General features: G+C 41.8%; 1 protein-coding gene across 1 annotated transcript in view; it reads right to left on the minus strand.

The window, feature by feature from the left end:
* Nucleotides 1-19,035, minus strand: part of plcb1l (phospholipase C beta 1-like) — a gene marked incomplete at both ends in the record, with an annotated part of 107,451 nt that extends 88,416 nt beyond the window's left edge. The window contains 2 exons of the mRNA XM_080047409.1: nucleotides 14,401-14,478; nucleotides 18,937-19,035. Of these exons, the coding sequence (XP_079903535.1) occupies nucleotides 14,401-14,478; nucleotides 18,937-19,035 (177 nt within the window). The remainder of the gene's footprint in view (nucleotides 1-14,400; nucleotides 14,479-18,936) is intronic.
* Nucleotides 19,036-19,807: the final 772 nt, after the last annotated feature.

A 19,807-nucleotide genomic window follows, 5' to 3' on the forward strand; every position in this document is an offset into this window, starting at 1 on the left:
AAACTTTCAGATAATTTATTGTACTATGCTGAAGTTCAGCTAATCTCACAATGGCCTATTTTTTAAAAAGAGCTGCAGCTCCCCTCGTAAATATACAATCTTTGCGCTGCCCCCGCCCCCTGTCCGGAAGCGAAGCCAGATACGCCTCGCCCTCTGTCTGTCAGGGCCGTGGACCAATAAGAAATAGGGGTGTGGGCTGCACAGTGGAAGCTTCTGGCTTTCCAGTTTGTGAGGTCAGAAAAGGGGAAAATTCTGACTGGAGTATATTGGGTGGGGGAGGGGTGGTGGTTTCAGAAAGGGGGATTGTGAGAAAAGGAGAGTGTTATTTTTAAAAATATTTTGGCAGTCTCTAGGCACACTGTGGACCCATGGATATGTTGGAACACATTTAAAAAGTGCATTTAGCATAATATGTGACCTTTAAGACAATGATAATAATAATAAAAGCCAGACTAACAGGTTTGAACGTGGCGAGGTCTGCTAACTCTTTTTGATTCTTCCCAAACTTCCTCAATTTTTCTGGGTGAAATGTCTTAGAAGAGAGAATGCACAAAAGTTTGTTTACTTTGTAGAATTCATCGCCTTTTATTCATCTCTATGAGGTAAGGCTGTTCGTCCGGCAATCTGAGTGTGGCCATTAAAGCAAATATAAACATTTATTCCTTCATACATGTTTAGAAAACTTGCTGTACCAACTAGTCTGTTTAAGTTGAAAACAAAGACATTGGTGCCTTGGCAAACAGAAAAGTTCACCCAACATAAGAATGTAAAGGTCATAGTAGTTGGTCCTTATTTGATATTTTTTCGGACTCTAGTACACCACATGAAGCCTCCACTGGCTCAGCTCGGTGACACTACCGCACAGGTGTGGAGGGGAGAAAAAGCCAAGCATAAACAAGCTGGCACTGACGGATTCAGTTGTGTTGTGCAGCGGAGCTCGAACCAAAGTTCAGGTCTGTCGCAGCCATGCAAATATCTAACTGACAGCTACAACAGCAGCTTGGCCTCCGCTGCACATTTAAATCTATTCAAATCATGGCTGTGTCGGAATGACAACTCCAGACTCCCGCAAACGCTGCCGCCTCAGGGCCTATAAGCCACAGTCCCTTTTATCTGACATTTCATGCGAAAGGTTAAAATGTTCCCGGTTCACGTTTGGCTCCGCTTATTTACTGTGATGAAATGACTTGCCAAGCAGGGTTAATGTAAGTCAGCGTGTGGGAATATATAAATATTAAAAAAATGTATTCTTTGCACGCAGCAAAGGCATCAGAAAAAAGAAATGTGATGGGCACTGGCAAAGATTAGCTATTAAAAAAGCTTTTTTTAACAGCTATTGTTAATATTAAAGCCCAGAAACTGAGAGCAATTTCAATCAAGAAAAATAATGACTGGTGCGAAATAGGGTTTACCCTAAGAGCAGTAGCACTACTGCGTCCTATTATTGCAGCAAAAACCAATCTTGGGACCAGGCAGGTAACAATGAAGAGGTAATCAGCATGTCCAAAGACAGTAATGACAGAGTGTGCCAAGAGAGTGAAAGATAGACTGAAGAGTGCAGACGGTGACAGAGACAAAATGGAACTGAATCAGGGAGAGTGAGGCCGACCTTAAAGCTGAATGCGGTCTAAATTGAGCAGAGATGAAGTCAATTAGACCGCCCGCTATCACCGTTAACCACCCATGCAAGTGACCCACAACACGATTTCTTTTAGCCATTTTTTAGCATCTTTGGGACTAGAAAAGGGCATCATAATATTTTTACGCTAAAAATAAGAGAAAAAAAATGTAATTATTTGAGTCATCCTCATCCAAGGATAGTCTGACCGTGTGCAACAGCTCTGTCAAACTAATACGGAGCATTCAACGTCAGACTGCATTCTGTCTGTGTGAACTGTGTCAGATGAAAAGAATCAGCATAATAGATAATTTTTTTTTAATAAGCAGCCTAGAAATAGGCCAGTATTTATGTTTATTATATTTAACATTATTCTATTACATGTACAATATTGTATTTTCCTACAGTTATTATTCTTATTGTTATATACACTATATATAGTACATATACAGTATTCCATTTCTGTTCCATTTAATTTAATTGATTCTAAATTTACTTTATATTAATGCACTTTATCCCTACACATTTATCTGCACTGTGTGTTTGCACTACTTTTGTGTTTATTTGTGTCTCAGGTGTTGCTCTCTTCACTTGTGATTTTTCTTATTTCTATTGAATTGTACATTTTCTGTAAGGTGCTTGTTTATTTCTCAAATCTGTGCACATCACTTCATATAATCCCTAGCTATAGTAGGCTGTAACTGTTATCTGACAGTTGCTGCTGCATTTTGTAAGCCACGTCATTGGTTAAGCTTATCACTTGAGTTCAGGGTTTATGGGCTGCCCTGCCAAAGCTGCTGCCAGCGCTTAGGTCACCTCCTTTATACCGGGAGATTCAGACGAGGTGCTGAGATCCACATTGAACAGTGTTGGCACCATCAGAGCCTTTAAATCAGACCAATAGGTTCTAGAGGGACAAAAGGCCTTCTTTACGGATCTGGAGCTCCAAGGTTTGGTGTTCAAGAGAGGAAATGAAGAAAGCCTTCCTCCTCCTCCTCCTTCAGTGTGACTTGTGCATTCTTGCCTGCTTGACCATGTATTTGTCTAACCATGGACCAGGAACAGTGCAGTGGAAAAGAGATCCTAATCAGGATTCAGCAAGAAAAACAGGATAAATTCAAGTGCAAACAAAGCCTTCTGAAGTCACCCAGGAACTTCTAATTCTAAAGAGTTCACAAACTCTCCTTTAAACACTTCCCTTCTTTTGAATCTTTTCTGGATTTGACTCTAAGCCCTAAAGATTGATTGACTCCACAGTGCACCCGTTTTCTCTGCAGTACAGTTGTGCCCTGCTGAGCAGACAGGTCAACAGTTTACATTCTCTTATTTTAGGGCCGGTGCTGAGCAAATCTGTCACCTCATACAAACTGGAAGATGAGGGGGAAAAAAAACTATATTTGTTATACATTTTGTTTTAGGGAACATTTTCTGCTACCAAATAAAATGGCAGAGTGGCGGACTAATATTGCGTCGTATTATTGAAGTGCTGCAGTGACAACAGTTTGTATTCAGTTACTGACAATGAATGAATAACATCTAAAGATTCAGCACAGCGGCATATAACATGTGCCATGACCTTTGCTTTAAGCTTCAGTCATTCAGTGTTGATTGCAAAGCCAAACCTATATGCTGGCTGTAGATAATAGTACTGGCTGAACACCTTATCTGAGGTGGAACGATTTTCCTCAGCTCTCAAGGGGCAATATCCCTTTTTTTCCAGCAAACATTGACAGAGATACCTAGATGAGTGTGTGCTATTTGGAACTTTATTTATCATTTTGTGATAACAAATATAATCTGGTTTGTAGACACACAATAGAAAATTGCATGTGGCATGACAAGACGATTTTAGTACAGATAATGAATCTATCAAAATTTCAATAAGTAGAGCTGCGCTTGTCAGAATGGCCAATCTCGATTGTGCAAGCTAAATTGTAGTTAACTTACACCTGTCATCTGAAATGCATTTTGTATCACCCGTGCATGAGGGAACAAAGGGCCATTTGACTCAGATCCTGCCAGAAGTCTTCAGACTCACTTTGTGACCTGAAGTCAAAATACAAAATGCAATGTAAGACCAAGCCAGTTCTGGTGTCTACAGTTCAGGTCTAGACCAAACAAGTTACGTAATTGCAGCTTAAAAAAATGTGTTTATGTGAATAGAAAAATTACTAAAATTTTACTGAAATCACAAGCTAACTTGTGACAATGTTGACCCATGATGAAACTAATGCAATGTCATGCCGAATATGATTTTATGGATTCACTACTGGGCTGCCATTTTATTTCTTACATTAAAGCTGCAGTTGATAATTTGAGCCGTTGGGATCCCAACGGCTGTTTTCCCAACGCTCTACCTGCTGTAGCTCCTCCCTCTGAACGACAGCTACGCGCGTTCATGTGAATTCAGTTACATTGACAGGAGACAAACACCATGTCCGATTCCGAGGTGATTAAACATTAGTAATGATAACTACATACGTACATATTGAGCATACATTTTAATCACAGACATACCATGTATGTTAGCTTAAAATCATTGTAAGTGTGCTGGTAGGCCTAACAAAAGTAGCTGTAACAGCCAGGCAAGATAGCAAACTAATTGTAACAGAGCGGAGAGGTGTGTGTGTATCTCCTACTATCTATGCTCCTGCTCTGACCGCAGCTGGGAGGGGCTGCTCGGGCAGTGTTGCCAACTTAGAGTTTTGTCGCTATATTTAGCTACTTTTCAGCCCCCCTGGCGACTTTTTTTTCAAAACAGCGACAAGCGACAAATCTAGCTTTTTTTCTGGTGTAATTGGTGACTTTTTCGCCGAAGCAAATATCATTTAACGCTTCTCAACGAGCAGCGGGAGCCTCCCGGCCCGTCCCCCGTCACAGAGCACTGACAGACGGCCCGGTCCTCACGCAGCAGTCCCTCCCAGCTGCGGTCAGAGCAGGAGATACACCTCTCAGCTCGGGGCTCCCGCTGCTCGTTGAGAAGAGATGATACTTGCTTTGGCGAAAAAAGTCACCAATAACACCAGAAAAAAAAGCTAGATTTGTCGCTTGTCGCTGTTTTGAAAAAAAAAGTCGCGAGGTCGCGGTCGGAGAGGTCTTGATGTGATAGGGCAAGAAGACATGGCCGGTGTACTTTTTTTCGAGCTCTCGCCGTCTCCCTTTCAGCAGTTAACTTTTCAATATTTGTCTTTCCTCGTTTTTTTGCTGTCTTAGCGGTGTTAGTTGTTAGTATCCTGGGAATGGTAAATTGAGGGTTCGTTTGTGAAGACATTGCCACTCGCTGTCCGCCGTAGTAGCCTTGTACCAAACAGTAGGCTAGTGTCAGACTGCTAGGGTCGTGAACGCTCACGCAACTGACGCATCAACGTCGTTGCCAAGGTCCCACAGCCAATAAGAACGGAGAATCTGACCTCGCTCTGATTGGTCAAAATTAACATGAGCGGTGGCAATTTTGGGGGGCAGCACACAGAGGCAGGGGGGAGCAAAGTGATAAAAAAATATTTTCAGACCACTTCACCTACATATAGCTGAATGGCTATTATGACAGTTTTGCCAAATATTACAGTAAAAAAACTCTCAACTGCAGCTTTAATAGCATATTATTAGAGTATTGAAAGGCTGCATGGGCATTATGGAATAAAGATTAAAACCGAATTCCAATTAACTGCACATAGAAAGAAACCATAGTCATGTTCACTTGGGCAGCAAATTCTTCAGTTTGTTTCATTTAAAAAAATACAAGAAACTTCCGAATCGCATCATTAAAATCAATAACATCCAAAATGTTAGGTGGGTTGGCTATAGAGCTGGCACTTTTTTTAATTGGTATTGCAATTTTACGTCAGCAATTATCAATCAAAATGAAAAGTCACCGATTATGTCACCAAAATGCAGATACAAAATATTTCCACTCATTTAATAAATTATCTGATAAAATACCACAGCTAAAAAGGCGAAACGACATAAATCATTTTTTCCTTCACGATCATCTGCTTTTTCTAGTTTTCACTCTATTTGTCTGTTTCCCTCTCTCTCTCTATGTCTCTCCTGGTACAAATGATATAGGGCCTCCGTGTGCCAGGCTATAACTTGGCATGGGTCACAATTCACTTTCAATGGATTGGCTGCAGATTTATGCCCGGTCTCTCACCACCCTATAACGCTGACAGAGGTGGATGAGCAGCAGCCTCTGTAATCACAGAAAATTGCTGTGATGGGGGAAAAGATGTGTAAACTCGGCGACGGCAGAGCGGAGAAGAGGATGTGTGTTTGTGTATGTGCAATGTGCATCAGGTGTATATTAGGCTTAACATGAACCCAAAACAGCCCGTAATCATGCTCTGGATTAGGTCAATCCTGAGGCTCATTCAGAAATGGCTCGCACACACCAGCTGCTAACTGTGTGCGTCTGGTTTTGGCCTGGAGTGAACTGTCTTTCACCTCTGAACATCATTCAATGCCGTATGCTGAGAGCTTGCCCAGTGAATGTCCTGAAATGGGCACACTGCTCAAACATAAATCAACTGATAGAAAGCATTAACCTTAACCCACAGCCTGCTCAAGGGAACACACACACATACACACACACACACACACACACACACACACACACACACACACACACACACACACACACACACACACACACACACACACACACACACACACACACACACACACACACACACACACACACAATGATATCAGATCAAGGCGGCAACATTCTCTAGAATACGGGGGCTGAAAGAGAATGTGACATTTCCAAGGTGTGTGCTGTCGCATGGCAACCATTGCAACTAAACCAAAAGGCTGTTTATTTGACTGAGTCAGTCCACCTCAGTGCTGCATCGCTCCACCCCTTGAAGGCACACTCAACCAATAGGAGCAAACAATTATTTTTAACCTACTAAACACGCACCTGTTCCTGGTTGGACATTACAGGAATGTGTGTGTGTGTGTGTGTGTGTGTGTGTGTGTGTGTGTGTGTGTGTGTGTGTGTGTGTGTGTGTGTGTGTGTGTGTGTGTGTGTGTGTATACACATGTCACTCTGTGTGGGTTTTTAGTTGGGTGCTGGTATGTATGTGAAGGCATGCAAGTTTTTTGACAATAAGATGTTGTATAAATTAACTCAGAGGTGATGGTGGTGATGATATTTTATTCTTCTTCTTCCTTTCCAAGCTAATTCTTTTTGATTAGAAGTTGAACAATTCTAGTCTTAAAATATAAGCTGCATGGCTGTGCTAATCCGTCATAAACGCAGTTTAACGAAAGCTATGCAGATGCCCATTTTAATGTCCCTGCTACAAAATGCGCATTACCTAAAATGCAGTGTACCTTCTGCTAACAAGGTGAAGCGCCACACTAAACTGTATTCTTTCATAACTTTTGAGTTGTATCAAACTTTTGCTGACTCACAGAGACTCTGCCCTGACTTCCTTCCAGCATTTATGACACTGTTAATGTATTTCTTATGTCGGGTGGGGAATATGTTGACACAAGGCAACTGCGTGGAACTCATTTTCATTGAGTTGTTACATGTTTTACTACTTAGGTTGTTGTCGCTGATGTTGCCATGATCTCTATAATTAATTATTACCAAAAGCATCATGTCTGTCAGCGCCATCATCTTTATTATAATTTATTAGTTTTCAACATGTGTGTGTGTGTGTGTGTGTGTGTGTATTCAAAATTGCAGGTCTTTCAAGGTGGAGTAGACAGCACATGGAAAGACAAAACAAGCCAGCCAAATGGACTCTGAACCAAACACATATAAACATGGGAGAGTTATGACTGCATGTGTTTACATTGCTGTGGCCTGATACATCAGCGTGCAGAAATGGTAGACAGAGCTCTCATCAGACCTGAATCCATATAGTTTGCACCTGTTTCTATCCGCAGAGGGGAAAGGAGCGATTGAGTGATACTCTTCAACTACCTATATCAGACTATAATAACTTTCTTCAACAAGGGTAGTGTATAAAAGGCTCTGAGATTAATGGTTACTGTCGCTTTAAGAGCAGTTGCTCCTAGTGTATAAATTAAGTTTCGTTTTCTGACAGTTAGTCCGAGAGAGTGATTGATGCGAGCACCAGCAGGTGGCTCATCGTCCCTCTGGTACCTGCCTTATTGTTTAATTTTCCTGTATTGAGTTCATGAAAATGTAAGTGCCTGTTACCTTGTTCCTTTATTGTGAGTGTTAATAATTTGTATACGTTTGACGTTGGTTGTTAAGCTAAGTTAAGCAGCGTCGTTTGGTTGCTATGGCAGTTGGTTGTCGGCTTATCACGTGAAAGGGAGATGTCCTGCACATGCAGTGTAGCCGCTTGGTCCCATGTCTGCTCTTTGGCGCGGTCATGTTATGTCAGTCTGTTTATTTTATCTGAGTATTTTGTGTATGATTTTCTCCGGTATTATGAATGAGGCTCTGTTTAGTTATTTAATATCAGCCTGCCATACTGTATATGTTTGGCCAATAGTTATTTATTTATTATGCTTTGTAAAACTAATGGTGTTTTATTTTACTGTTTTATAGAAACTGCAAGACAATACAGAGGATTTAAATAAATACGGCTGAAAATAATATAGTCTAAAGAAAGCTACGTCTCATCATCATCATTCCACACTCTGATCGGTGCACCATTCCTGGATGCTATTCATACCTATTGATCTAGCCCTCCTGCATGATCACTAAAACAGGTAGCATTGTTCAGGTTGCTGTTTTGGCAAGTGTCCACCTTTCTTTATAGGTCCATGGTGTCCACTAGTGGAGGGAGGGAGGGAAAAGAAAATGGATGCTATCTTTTGAAAGTTTGAGCCCACATTGTCAACACAACTCACTGTAACTACAACAGACGCATTGAGATGAAGCTAGAGGAACCCTGGAGTCAGAAAGCCCAAGCCAGAAAGAGAAGGCAAATCACATCACATCCAAACAGATTTGACATTGAGTTGTTGCTGCCGTCAAAACTAAACTCTGCCTCTCTGACCTTAAAACGTGGCAGAAATCCAGTGCTGGACAGACTCTGACGGGGAACTCATGACTAGATGGGAAAGGCCAAAAGCTGGGATTAAAAAGCAATGTCTTTCTACCACCCGTCCCCTCTTTCTGTCCCAGTGTCTCACTCACACATGCAAATATATTGTGCTCAAAGTCGTTTCTATTATCAGGTCTAAAATCAAATCCTTAATCTTTGTGTTTTTTTGTTTTTATTTTAGTCATTATCAAATCGGCAATATTCAGCTAATTATAATGCTGGCCACCCATCAACGACTGACAGCTGACGTTGGATATTGTCAGATATTGTTTCTTGATACTAGACTGCCTGGTCATCACGCTACCAAAACCTGCATGAAAAAAAGTCTGTTACAAGGGACATATTTTATGTTTATTTCATGCAAAGGTTACTAATTAACACCAGCTCTTAGCTTATGCTAGTTTAAGCCATCTGCTGACCATAGAACATTAGTGTTGACCTAAACGTACCGCTGTTTGTTTGGACTAAATTTTCGAACAGTTGACAGTAAAAGTTTTCATTAGTGATTTTTGAGGTGTTTGTTTGTTTGAAGGTTGCCTTTGATCAGAACACAGTCTATATCTGAATGTTCTAGTCTGAAGTCTCATCTTGTGTCTGTGTGTCAGAGACACCCTCCCATGCAATGGAATTGGCGAGCTTCCAAATGATTTTGGGAAGGGTTGATTCGCAGCATGCCACATAATTTGAGAATCTTTGGGCTTGGGGACGATATCAGGTCATTCCTATTCAAAAGGCAAAAGTCCAAGTGAAGTCACAAGTGATTTGTGTTAAAGCCACTTTGGGTGTTGTAAAGTCAAGTCTCAATGGATGAGAATAATTAGCCTGACTCATGTGTGGGTCACGTGACTTGAGTCGACCCCTCAGAAGCACATTACGAATAACCTTTTTACGTTTTTCTCAGGCACGGCGCCAGGATTTTTTCTCTACTGGGGCTAAGGAGGGGCTTGACCAAAACGTGGGGGTGCTAAGAAAATAGTTGAGTTTCCATAGCTACAGTTACATTAGAAGGAATTTCTTCTTTCATTCAATAAAAGCAGATATGGCACATACTATATTCGATATAAATGTAGTTTTAGATGAGTTTTGCTAAATACTTTTCAACAAATAAGTGTTATTTGGTTGGTTGATGTTGTCACATATTCCATGATGATTATAGACGCAAGGCACGCAACACAAAGGCTAAATGTTTATGTGTTTTTTTGAAGGCTAATGTCCGGTTGAAATCAATCCCGCTGCACAATTTGAATTGTGTTAAAATATGCTACAGTGATTATCAAATATTCAATTCCACTGAAACGATGAAAACCCATGTTTCATTCATTTAAAACAATGACTGTGTGTAGACTGATTTTTCCTTTTACGCATACGCTACAGTGTAGCGTATGCGTAAAAGGAAAAATCTACATGACGCTCTCTATGGACTGGTTAACAAACTACAAACAGCGAAAAGCAAGTGGAAAAGTCAAAGCCTAAGCCATGGCAAAACAAGGAAATATTATACATAAGAATTACTTAATACCAAGCAGCAGCGAGTCTGAAGTAAGTGAAGATGACTCTGACTCCGAAGAGACGGCTGAGGCCATGCCCAGAGATGCAGCAGACGGCACTTTATAATATATAAGCCCGTTTGTTTTAGGCATATGAACAACTCATTATTTTGCATAGACGTGTCAGAGGCATTTAATCACAAATCGGTCGATTAACTGTGACTTTTTGCAGCGGCAGAGCAAAGACATTGCGATCTTCCTTTAAGCACCACAGACAGCGACCACTGTAATGATCAGAATTTGCACAAAAGCCCTAATGATAACAATGAAGAGAATCTCTATTTAAATGCTGTCCATGCGACGGTGGTGACTGATTGCGGCCGTTTCACTTTACATGTTCTCCTACCGCGCAGTAAGTTTGGCAACATGTCACTGTGTTTTTCGGAAGCCGCAGCCCTTAAGGGGCAGAATATCCCCGTTTATCATTTTAGCCGTCAAACCACAGAGTTTTTATGCTGCATACTTTTCACTGCACTATCTCATTTAGTTTGAAAACAAATCTCCAAACCATTTGTCTCGCCGCAGCAGCGGTATATCGATATCCCATTGCCAAACCTAAAAAGTGTTTTCCAAATAGGCAGGGACAAAAAAACATCAAATGCTCGGACTGACAAATGCTGAATTAGGCCATTTCAGCAATAAACGTCCGACACCGACAACGTATTGCATTTTATACAACTTAAACCTTGAAGTAGGCCAATTAAGACACAATAGGCTTGACAGCTGATGCAACTGTTTATTAACTAGTCCAGCGGTTAACTTATTTGAACGGTCTAAAAACCTCAACAACAAATTGAGCTATAACTTATCAAATACAACACATTCAAATAGTTTAATTCGTAGGCTAACCCTTAAAAAAGGGAAATAATAAATAAAACAATAAACAAATAAATAGCCTATATTATTCAAAATATAATCCTAAAAAATAGCATTACAAATTAAAAGAGCAAAGAAATTAGCAAAAGAAAAACAAGAAAATAAAGCGACATAATGCGAATGCAATGGGCGGATGTATTGTCCAACGGTGGCAGAAGTTTCACATGGATATTTCATATTTGACAGGTAATTTACACAGTACACATTAATCGGACCCGGGGAAGTTCCCCGGGTCCGATTGTTCTGGCCGGGGAACATAGGACCATTTTCCCGGATCGAGCGGGGAAAATAGGTTCCAGCGCTGCCCGACTCGCTGGCTCTCCCCGCGGGGAGAAGCTCCAGTGATGCCCGGCGCAGTCGCCCTCCAGGCCGAGCAAATCTGCGGCCGCCGCCCGCCACCCTCGCTCGCTGTGTTAATAATATGTTAGTTATTTTCATATATTTCATTCTACTGAAACCACGATCAATCAGGTTTAATTAATTTAAAACATTTTTACAAACAAACGGTGACAAGCGAGCGGAAAAGCCCCAGCCATGGAAAACAAGGAAATATTGCAGTTTAAGAATTCATAGCAGCAACAAGCAGCAGCCAGTCTTAAGTAATAGGCTAAATACATTCATATAGCTCTAATGATTTAATAATAAAGAGAAGCTTTATTTAGCCTGCCCTACTGTAGCCTATAACTAACACTATGTGACGGAAAAAGGTAAGACACCCGTAGCCTAATATGCAATCAAACATTCTCCGACGTTGCGGGCATTCCTCTGCTACTTTAAAAAAAAATAAGAAACACTTGAATAGAACTCTTGAATAGGAGCCGAAGTTTGCACTTTTTCGTTCGAAAACAATTTCATTTGAATTATGGACTGCCTTTGAATCAAGTTTGATCGGATTTTAAGTTGATAGGAGAAAGTTTAAAGACGCTATAAATAGAGACAGACATTGTTGCGGCATGCGTTTGTGCGCTGGGAGAAAGATCCCTGCACAGAATTCAACTCATGTTGCGAGTCGACGTGTCAGAGAGAGGCATGAATCGGCAGAGCGATCGACTTTTACTGTGGCTTTTTGCTGGGGTGTTGAGGAGAGATTGCCAACTGCGCTGTCGCTTTACGCACCACTACTGCCACCGTCATTTTCAGATTTAAGCAAAGCCCTCATAAGCCCACAGTAAAAAGCGTTTACGAGCAATCCCTGGTAATCATTTCAGCCTTAAACCACAGTTTTTTTCTGGGCGGCGGCTCGCGGTGCAGCGAGGACCCTCTCACATGTGTGCGGCCCCTTACCAAGTGGACCGGCCGAGACGTACAAGGGTTCATTCATATTGCATAGGCCTACTACGTTAAAGTAGCAGCCTACAGTAGGCTATATAAAGCTATAACGTGAAAACCATAGTGCCTATCAAACAAAAACATGAAGTTAAGGAAATGGATGAGCCCGATATTTTCATAGGCCTATCCTACAGTTTATGGAACTTAGCCTGGGGCGGGGACTGAATCCTGGGGGGGCTGAACCGGGGCTAACCAGATTTCTAACGGGGCTATAGCCCCGGTTAGCCCCGGTGTAGCGCCGTCACTGGTTTTTCTTCAAGGAGAAAAACACTTCTCAAATACAAAATTGTTCCTCTGCGATGGTGAACCGGTTTGTAGCCTACAGTGAAAAGAAAAAAAAAACTGTATCCATATTTTTTTTGGAAAGTACAAGCACAGTAGGCGCACTGAGTATAGTTCTGCTGTGCTTCTGAAGAATCCGAGGAATGCTTTTACTCTGCAGGCCATCAGGCTGAGTCTCTAACAAACACACACATAACACAACTGGACACAGCATCGCAGCTCATTTAAATTGGTCTGGTGAACAGATGTGCAATACCATCATGGGTAAACGTGAGCGATAACAGGAGTCAAGACATCCTAATAAACACATACGAACACAGTTTCTGTGTCGACAGTGGCACTAAGGAATATGGCGGGTGCCTTTCTCTATGCCCTAATAGAGTTTTGTCAGGACAATGCTTGGTATTAAAGTTATTATGAGTGCGCCGGGACTGCTCAATGCTGCTAAGACAGAGACAGAACAGAAACCCACACACGTAAACACATGCACACAAAGGCTCATCATTCAACATCATCGCCTCATGACAGGAGGCACAGGAAATAATGACAAATTGATGTCAAAGAGCCTCTTTCAATTCTCTCAGTGGAGAATCACACTCAGTGCTCGTTATCTCTGACCAAACACACACATACAAGTGTTTCTCTTGTTTTTTTCTGTCTGTCTGTCTCTTTGCAGAGAAGGAAGTCTTTCCTCATCGATTGTTTAGTAAATCCTTTTCTACGCCTCAAAGACTTCCCGTCTTTTTCTACATACAACATTCATTTACTGTAAACCCGACAGGAGGCGTGACGCACTCGTAAATGACGTCTGTATACGTGCACGCTTGTGTAAAGAAGAGTGTGTGTGAAGAGAGGTAAAGTCTCGGTCAGCACTCCTGTCTATGCTCTGGTATGGCTCCAGTGAAATACCCTTCATCTAGGCAAATGTAAAATCAATGGTAGCTATTAATTAGTCTACCTCTGACTGGCCGTGCTGATACGGTCGTACACACAAATAGAACAGGAACACATTACGCCGGTCGAGTTGATAGTTGTTGATAGATAGAATAGAGGCGCCGGATAGGCAGACTTGTGCTGAAGGTGTGAATGTAAAATAAGTACGGAGTAGGAAACTCAACCCCGACTGAAAATGATCTACACACTGTCAAAGGAAAATAAATCACAAGCTCGACAAAGTTACTGAGTCTAGTATCTTAAATTTCACAACCTTGTTCCTGGTTGTTAAGAAAGCCTTTGCCATAGCTGGGGAGAAGGAAAAAGCACAATGCACTATGGACACACTAAAGGTGTCAAGTTAAGCTATGCAGGTGCAGCGGTTCAGATTTCTGTCTGCTCTTTTCCTTGCTGATATCAAACTGTAGAAGGAAGAAGCTCACTGCCTGGGGTGCTATTAAGATTATGAATGAAAGATGGGTTAGTGAGTCTCAAAATAATAGTCTGATGTGTATAATTTCAAAACCCGAGATGGAGGTAAACAATTACTGCTGCTGTAATTACCTTGAATGAATCGGGACTCAAAGGAAAATAATACGCTGTGTGGTGCATTGCTGCTTAATTTGCTTTAAATTTGGGCATCCTGGTTTGAATTTCCTCTTCAATCTGAATGTGTTTTTAAAAATGTAGAAGAGTTTCGGTTGTGCTTACAGTAAATGCAAGTTTAAGCTTCGAGGTTCTGTTGGATCATAACAGTGGGTTTTTGTGTGCGGTGTCTCACCTTGTTCTGGTCAGTCCAATAGAGGTAGTAACCTCTGGGGTCAACTGTTAGAGTCACCGGAGTCACAGTGGTAGAATCCTGGAGAAAAACAAAGAAAAAGACATCTGGAGTCAATGTGTGTGTCTGCTTACGTCTGTGTATGTTGGCCTGAATCTGTGTTTTTACACCAGTGCATGCTTTTGTGTGAATGGCAGAATATTCTCTGAGAAAAAAAAACAATTATTTGCAATGCATTTTCTCAGGATTAAAGCCTAGTTTTTTGAAAACCCACATGCATACCAGAATCTGAAATGACATTAAAAGTGCTGTTTATGTTGTAGGTATGCACGCAATCCTTTCCTTCTAAGGCACTTTCCCCAACATGAACTGGCATCAACACAAATGACCATGGGGCCTGGTATTTGAGACGACTGCAGGCGTGAACTGCAGGTTGTTTCACAGCGGATGTTTCCCTTTCCCCCCTCTTGTAACAGACAAATGCTTTCCCACAGTTCCCCCTCACATACATACATACAGACAGCCTCCCAACCTTACACGCACAAACAGACACACACAGCTTGACCCTGAGGCATACATGGCAACGCCAGATATTATTGGATGCTTCTATAAAAAGAAAGAGCCTTTGCTTTGTGTCCACAGTGGCAGTGGTTCAGCTGAACAGTAGCATATTGTCCTTCTCAATCAGCCAGGCCTGAGATCACAGAGATTGGAAACTGAATTTGCTGCACAGAGCAAGAAAAATCTTCAAAGTGTTTTTTCCTCTAATGATGTTCCTATTACAGAATCGGTAGACAGAACTAATGGTCTACGTCTGCTACATGCTTGTCATACTCGGGGTGCGACCCTATGTGACTTGCAGTGTAGGATATCATGAAAAGGATTGAGCTAGGAGCTAGTAGACAGCATAGGAGTCTGTGTTGAGGCAAAGATGAATGTTAGTCCTCTGAAATCATTCCATACTGTCTGAATAAGAGACTCACTGTTGATGGAACCTGGCACACCTGCTACGCGATTGATCATTACTGAAATCCATCCCTTTATGAACCCATGGAGGAAAAACCGGAGAAAGAAAAAAAAGGGAAGTGAGCGGAAAGTAAATGAGCAGTTTGTTTTGAAGCAGCATCAGAGGCATTTGCCGTAGTGATGTTTACTATGGTAACGCACAATTCCTGTGAAATCTATAAGATACTCAAGAGGAATGGTTTTGGGTCTGTTCACATGACTGCACAATGTTTGCAGGCTCGATTGAGTGACAAAAATACACAGCTCATGCCAGTAAACGCATGCCGCATACACACACAGTACTTACAGCCTGAGGGCAGGAAAAAAAGCTTTGTGCTTGTGGTTCTTAGATATAGCATTTCATACCAACTGCAGCAACATATCTCTGAATTTGAAATCCAATTTCTTTCAGTTTAGTTTGTAGGTTCAAACAGTATTTATTTTCCATCCTCCATGAAGGCATCAGTAACACTAACAGAACAGAGCTGGCCCGAATTATTCGAATATCCAAGTATTCGTTTGATAAATTAGTGTTCAGAGCTCAATTCAGTATTCTGAATATTCGTTATTTTATTTCTTTCAATTTTTTTTTCTTTTTTGCAAAAGCACCTCCAACTGCAACATATTTTGTCAGCAAATAATGATTAGATACACAAGTTATAAAAGAATTGTAAAATACACATTAGACTTTAATTTAAAATATATTATCGAATTATTTGAACTTTGACCTAGTTAGCCTCTGACCTTTCAAAGCACAACCGGTGATATCAGCTGGAGGCTTGATGTTACCAGAGCGAGGCAAACTAAAGCGGCACCAAGCGCAGTAGTGAGAGAGATGGAGGAAGAATATATTATGTGTTCCTCTTAACTCTATAACACAACATTAGCGCGATTTTGGAAGGAAAAGTAGCCTAATGCTTGGCGGAATGCTAACGTTAGCTTACCTTAGCTGTTTGTTTTACGTGCGTAATGTTTTTTTTAGAACGAGTACTCGAATATTCGCTCGGACAATCGACAATATCGGACAATATTTGAAGCCTGTTAAATGGGTATTCGGGCCAGCACTACATCATTTATATTTCAAATAAACCATGTGCAGTGGTCAGGATGTGGCGACTGATGGATCGCATGTGATGTCAGAGAAAATGACTTGAGAGAGGCGGGACATCTGCCTAACAATGTGAGAGCAGTGTATTTCACCGGCTTCTTTTTGAAATGTCCTCACTCTCCGTGGCCACCAACAAAAACACATTAAGCCATTATAGACTCATGCAGACCCATGATTTTCTCATGGGTCTGCACATTTACGGGAAAACACGAGTACTTATAACACTGTGAATTAGAGTTCAGAGTGGCTTGTTGAGATTACTACCTCTGGAGTGACATGGCTCTTTGCTCTCTATTCTCATTTGACTGTTTTGAGGATTTGTCATGCTTCTGCTGAGAGATTAGTGACTCGCAGGCATACAAAAACCTTGAGCAGGAGACGTTGCCATCACATGTGTGTTAGAAAAGGAGATTTGAGCTCAGCATATTTTTGTTCTGTAATATGCTAATGACATATTCAAGTACTTTAAAAGGGATTTAGGCTCCCCTGCGGAGCCAGAGAATATCTTATTAAACACACACCAGAACCAAAAAGAGCCTGATGCAAGCATACGCTTCTAGATCTCTGTTTACATTGACCCACCTACATGTCCCCCACTCCCTCGTTTTTGAACCACCACCACCACCAGGCATCTCACGGGACACTGCAGCAAACAGTTGTCTGACTGCGAGTGACAGCAGCGGGAATACACAGTGTGCATGTGCGTGTCTGTTTGAGGGAGGTTGGGAAGGTCTGGGACTTTGAGGATTTCACAACCACTGTTTTCAGGATTTCTTTTTGACATTCTCTTTCAACAACCAGGCTGTGCTTGTGTGCTGAAGTCTGCAGTGCTTCTCTTCCCCCGCTTCACAGTCTCATGGCTGTTGTTGTTGTTGTTGTTGTTGTTGTTGTTGAAGTACAGATTGCCATCCTTAGACAGTAAACAAAAAACCTACACATTCTTTTTTTGTCGCCAGTGAATATTCAGCAGTGAGACCAAATCTGTCATATCCACTGCAACAAAAACAATGTTATCAAAAATCCCCTCCTCACGTTCAAATGTAAGAATTGCTTGTGCCAATTTGTTGTTGAGAAGGATAAGAGCGGAGCCCAACAGCCAGAACAACGATGAGAAGAAAATGATTCAAGTCAATCCTTTTTCCCCTTTAGCTTTGTTCTTCTCCTCTCAGCCTCTCTCTGTGTTCCTCTGTCATTCTTTCCATGAATCGATATGGAGAGGAAAGAGGAAGGAAGGATGGCAGCATGGGAAACCAAACAGAGAAAGTATCTGCGCCATGTGGAGGGTGTGAGTGTGTGTTTTTCTCAGGAAAGGCCTGGTGGGCATTTGGTTGTGGAGATAGGCCCACATGTAGAAAACTACGTATGGTGAAGAACAGTTCCTGGTGCCCATATCTCTCTTCATTTCCAGCGAGGCAAGAGAGCGACACATTTCCCGAAATGAAAGTAATTGTGGCTGATAGTCAAATGCTCTCTCTCTCTCTCTCACACACACACACACACACACACACACACACATCACTGTTTGGATAAACTACAGGAATGCTTGCAGTTATTCAAATAAGAAAAAGTCCCTGTGGAAAGACTTTACGGTGAGGCAGAGGACATGAACATATGTAAAAGGTCAACTATATTTCAGTTGAAACCCAATTTTGAATGCAACAGCTGTATTAATTAGCATGTTAATTCTCTACATGGGATTTTGTTGAAAGATTTGTTGATATCTTTTTTTTTAGGGGAAGGTGCATTGCGCCAAAACTGTCCGTTAGAAGAAGGCTACTACTACTATTATGTTTTCGCCGGTTACTGGACTGCAGCGTACAATCAATCCTAATCGAGGTCATTTCACTAGCTACAGCCAGACAGACTGTTAGTGGTGCATGCGAAAACCAGAATAAGCACGGTGGTGACACTGCAATCCGCGTCTCGAACCCCGATGCAGAAATTATTGTAGTTAACTGATAAAAAAAAAACGTTCCCAATGAAAGGGGGAGGGGCGGGCTGAATACAAATGTTTAATTTGATTGAATGAGCGGCGCACACATTCTCACACACAAGCACAGCCAAACGCGCGCTCTCTCTCTCTCTCTCTCTCTCTCTCTCTCTCTCTCTCTCTCTCTCTCTCTCTCTCTCTCACACACACACACACACGTACCGTAAATTGGCAAATGTAAACAAAGCACATGTCAGAACACTACACTGGATTTCTATGTACCCTTGGAGGCAGGCTACATGGAGGCAGCCCCTGTTAGTGCTGTCTCCGCTGACAATTAAATCTGTTGGCTACTGTTGCATGAGTAGCCTATTGTGTAATGTTTAATGCATCCTAGTGGTCAACACATGCAAACAAAGGCGTGCAGAAATTATCCAACAGTGAAACAAGAAGAAGAAAAAGAAGTACAAAAAGATCCAATCTCGCCATTACTTACATCATCCCATTTCATAAATTTGTTGCCCTTCCTCAGGCTCTCGGGAACGGACACTGGCTTGAGCTGCAGCGCGTGAACTCCAGGCTGTGCCCCTGCCATTGACTCATCTACTCTTCTCGACGCACGTCAGGGGTAGAAACCAGTCACTTCACTCTCTTCTGCTACTCTTATTTATCTTCCTCTCTTTAAAGAGCCGGCTAACGGAAGCCCACTACTGATGCCAGTAGCATGTCATGCCCGCATTGGCGGTGGCGCGTCTCGGCTTTTGGAGAGCTGTGGAGGCGGACGCAGGCGCAGCGGACCGGGGCCACAAGTGACTGAGTGACTGACTGAGCGACATGCAGCTACAGAGCGTAGACGAAGAGGGAACAGAGAGAGAGAGAGAGAGAGAGAGAGAGAGAGAGAGAGAGAGAGAGAGAGAGAGAGAGAGAGAGAGAGAGAGAGAGAGAGAGACTGTCTGAATGAGTTGCAGTCTGGTTTCAAATTGTATGAGTCAATGCAGGGACAGGATTGATGCTTGAGGCGATCTAGCGCCTCCCTGCGTCAGAGGCAATATGATGGTAATATATATATATATATATATATATATATATGATTTTATTCAGGACACATGAAGATCCATAGTACAATGTATAAAAAATAGAGTCAATACATAAATAACAACAAAAAGCACACCAATGCATGCAGATTAAAAAGAAATAAAATAAAAATAAAATAAGAGATCAGCATACAACACTTGCAGTATACAAAGATGCCCTCCAATGTCTCCAGAGTGAGGATGAGAACCTGACAGAGCTGAGCCCAGGCTTGGCCAATGCCTGAATAATACTGTTTTGTGATGCTGTCACTCTACATATAAAACGATACATCA

The sequence above is a fragment of the Ammodytes marinus genome, assembly GCF_949987685.1.
Source record: "Ammodytes marinus genome assembly, chromosome: 19".
NCBI classification, from domain to species: Eukaryota; Metazoa; Chordata; class Actinopteri; order Uranoscopiformes; family Ammodytidae; genus Ammodytes; species Ammodytes marinus.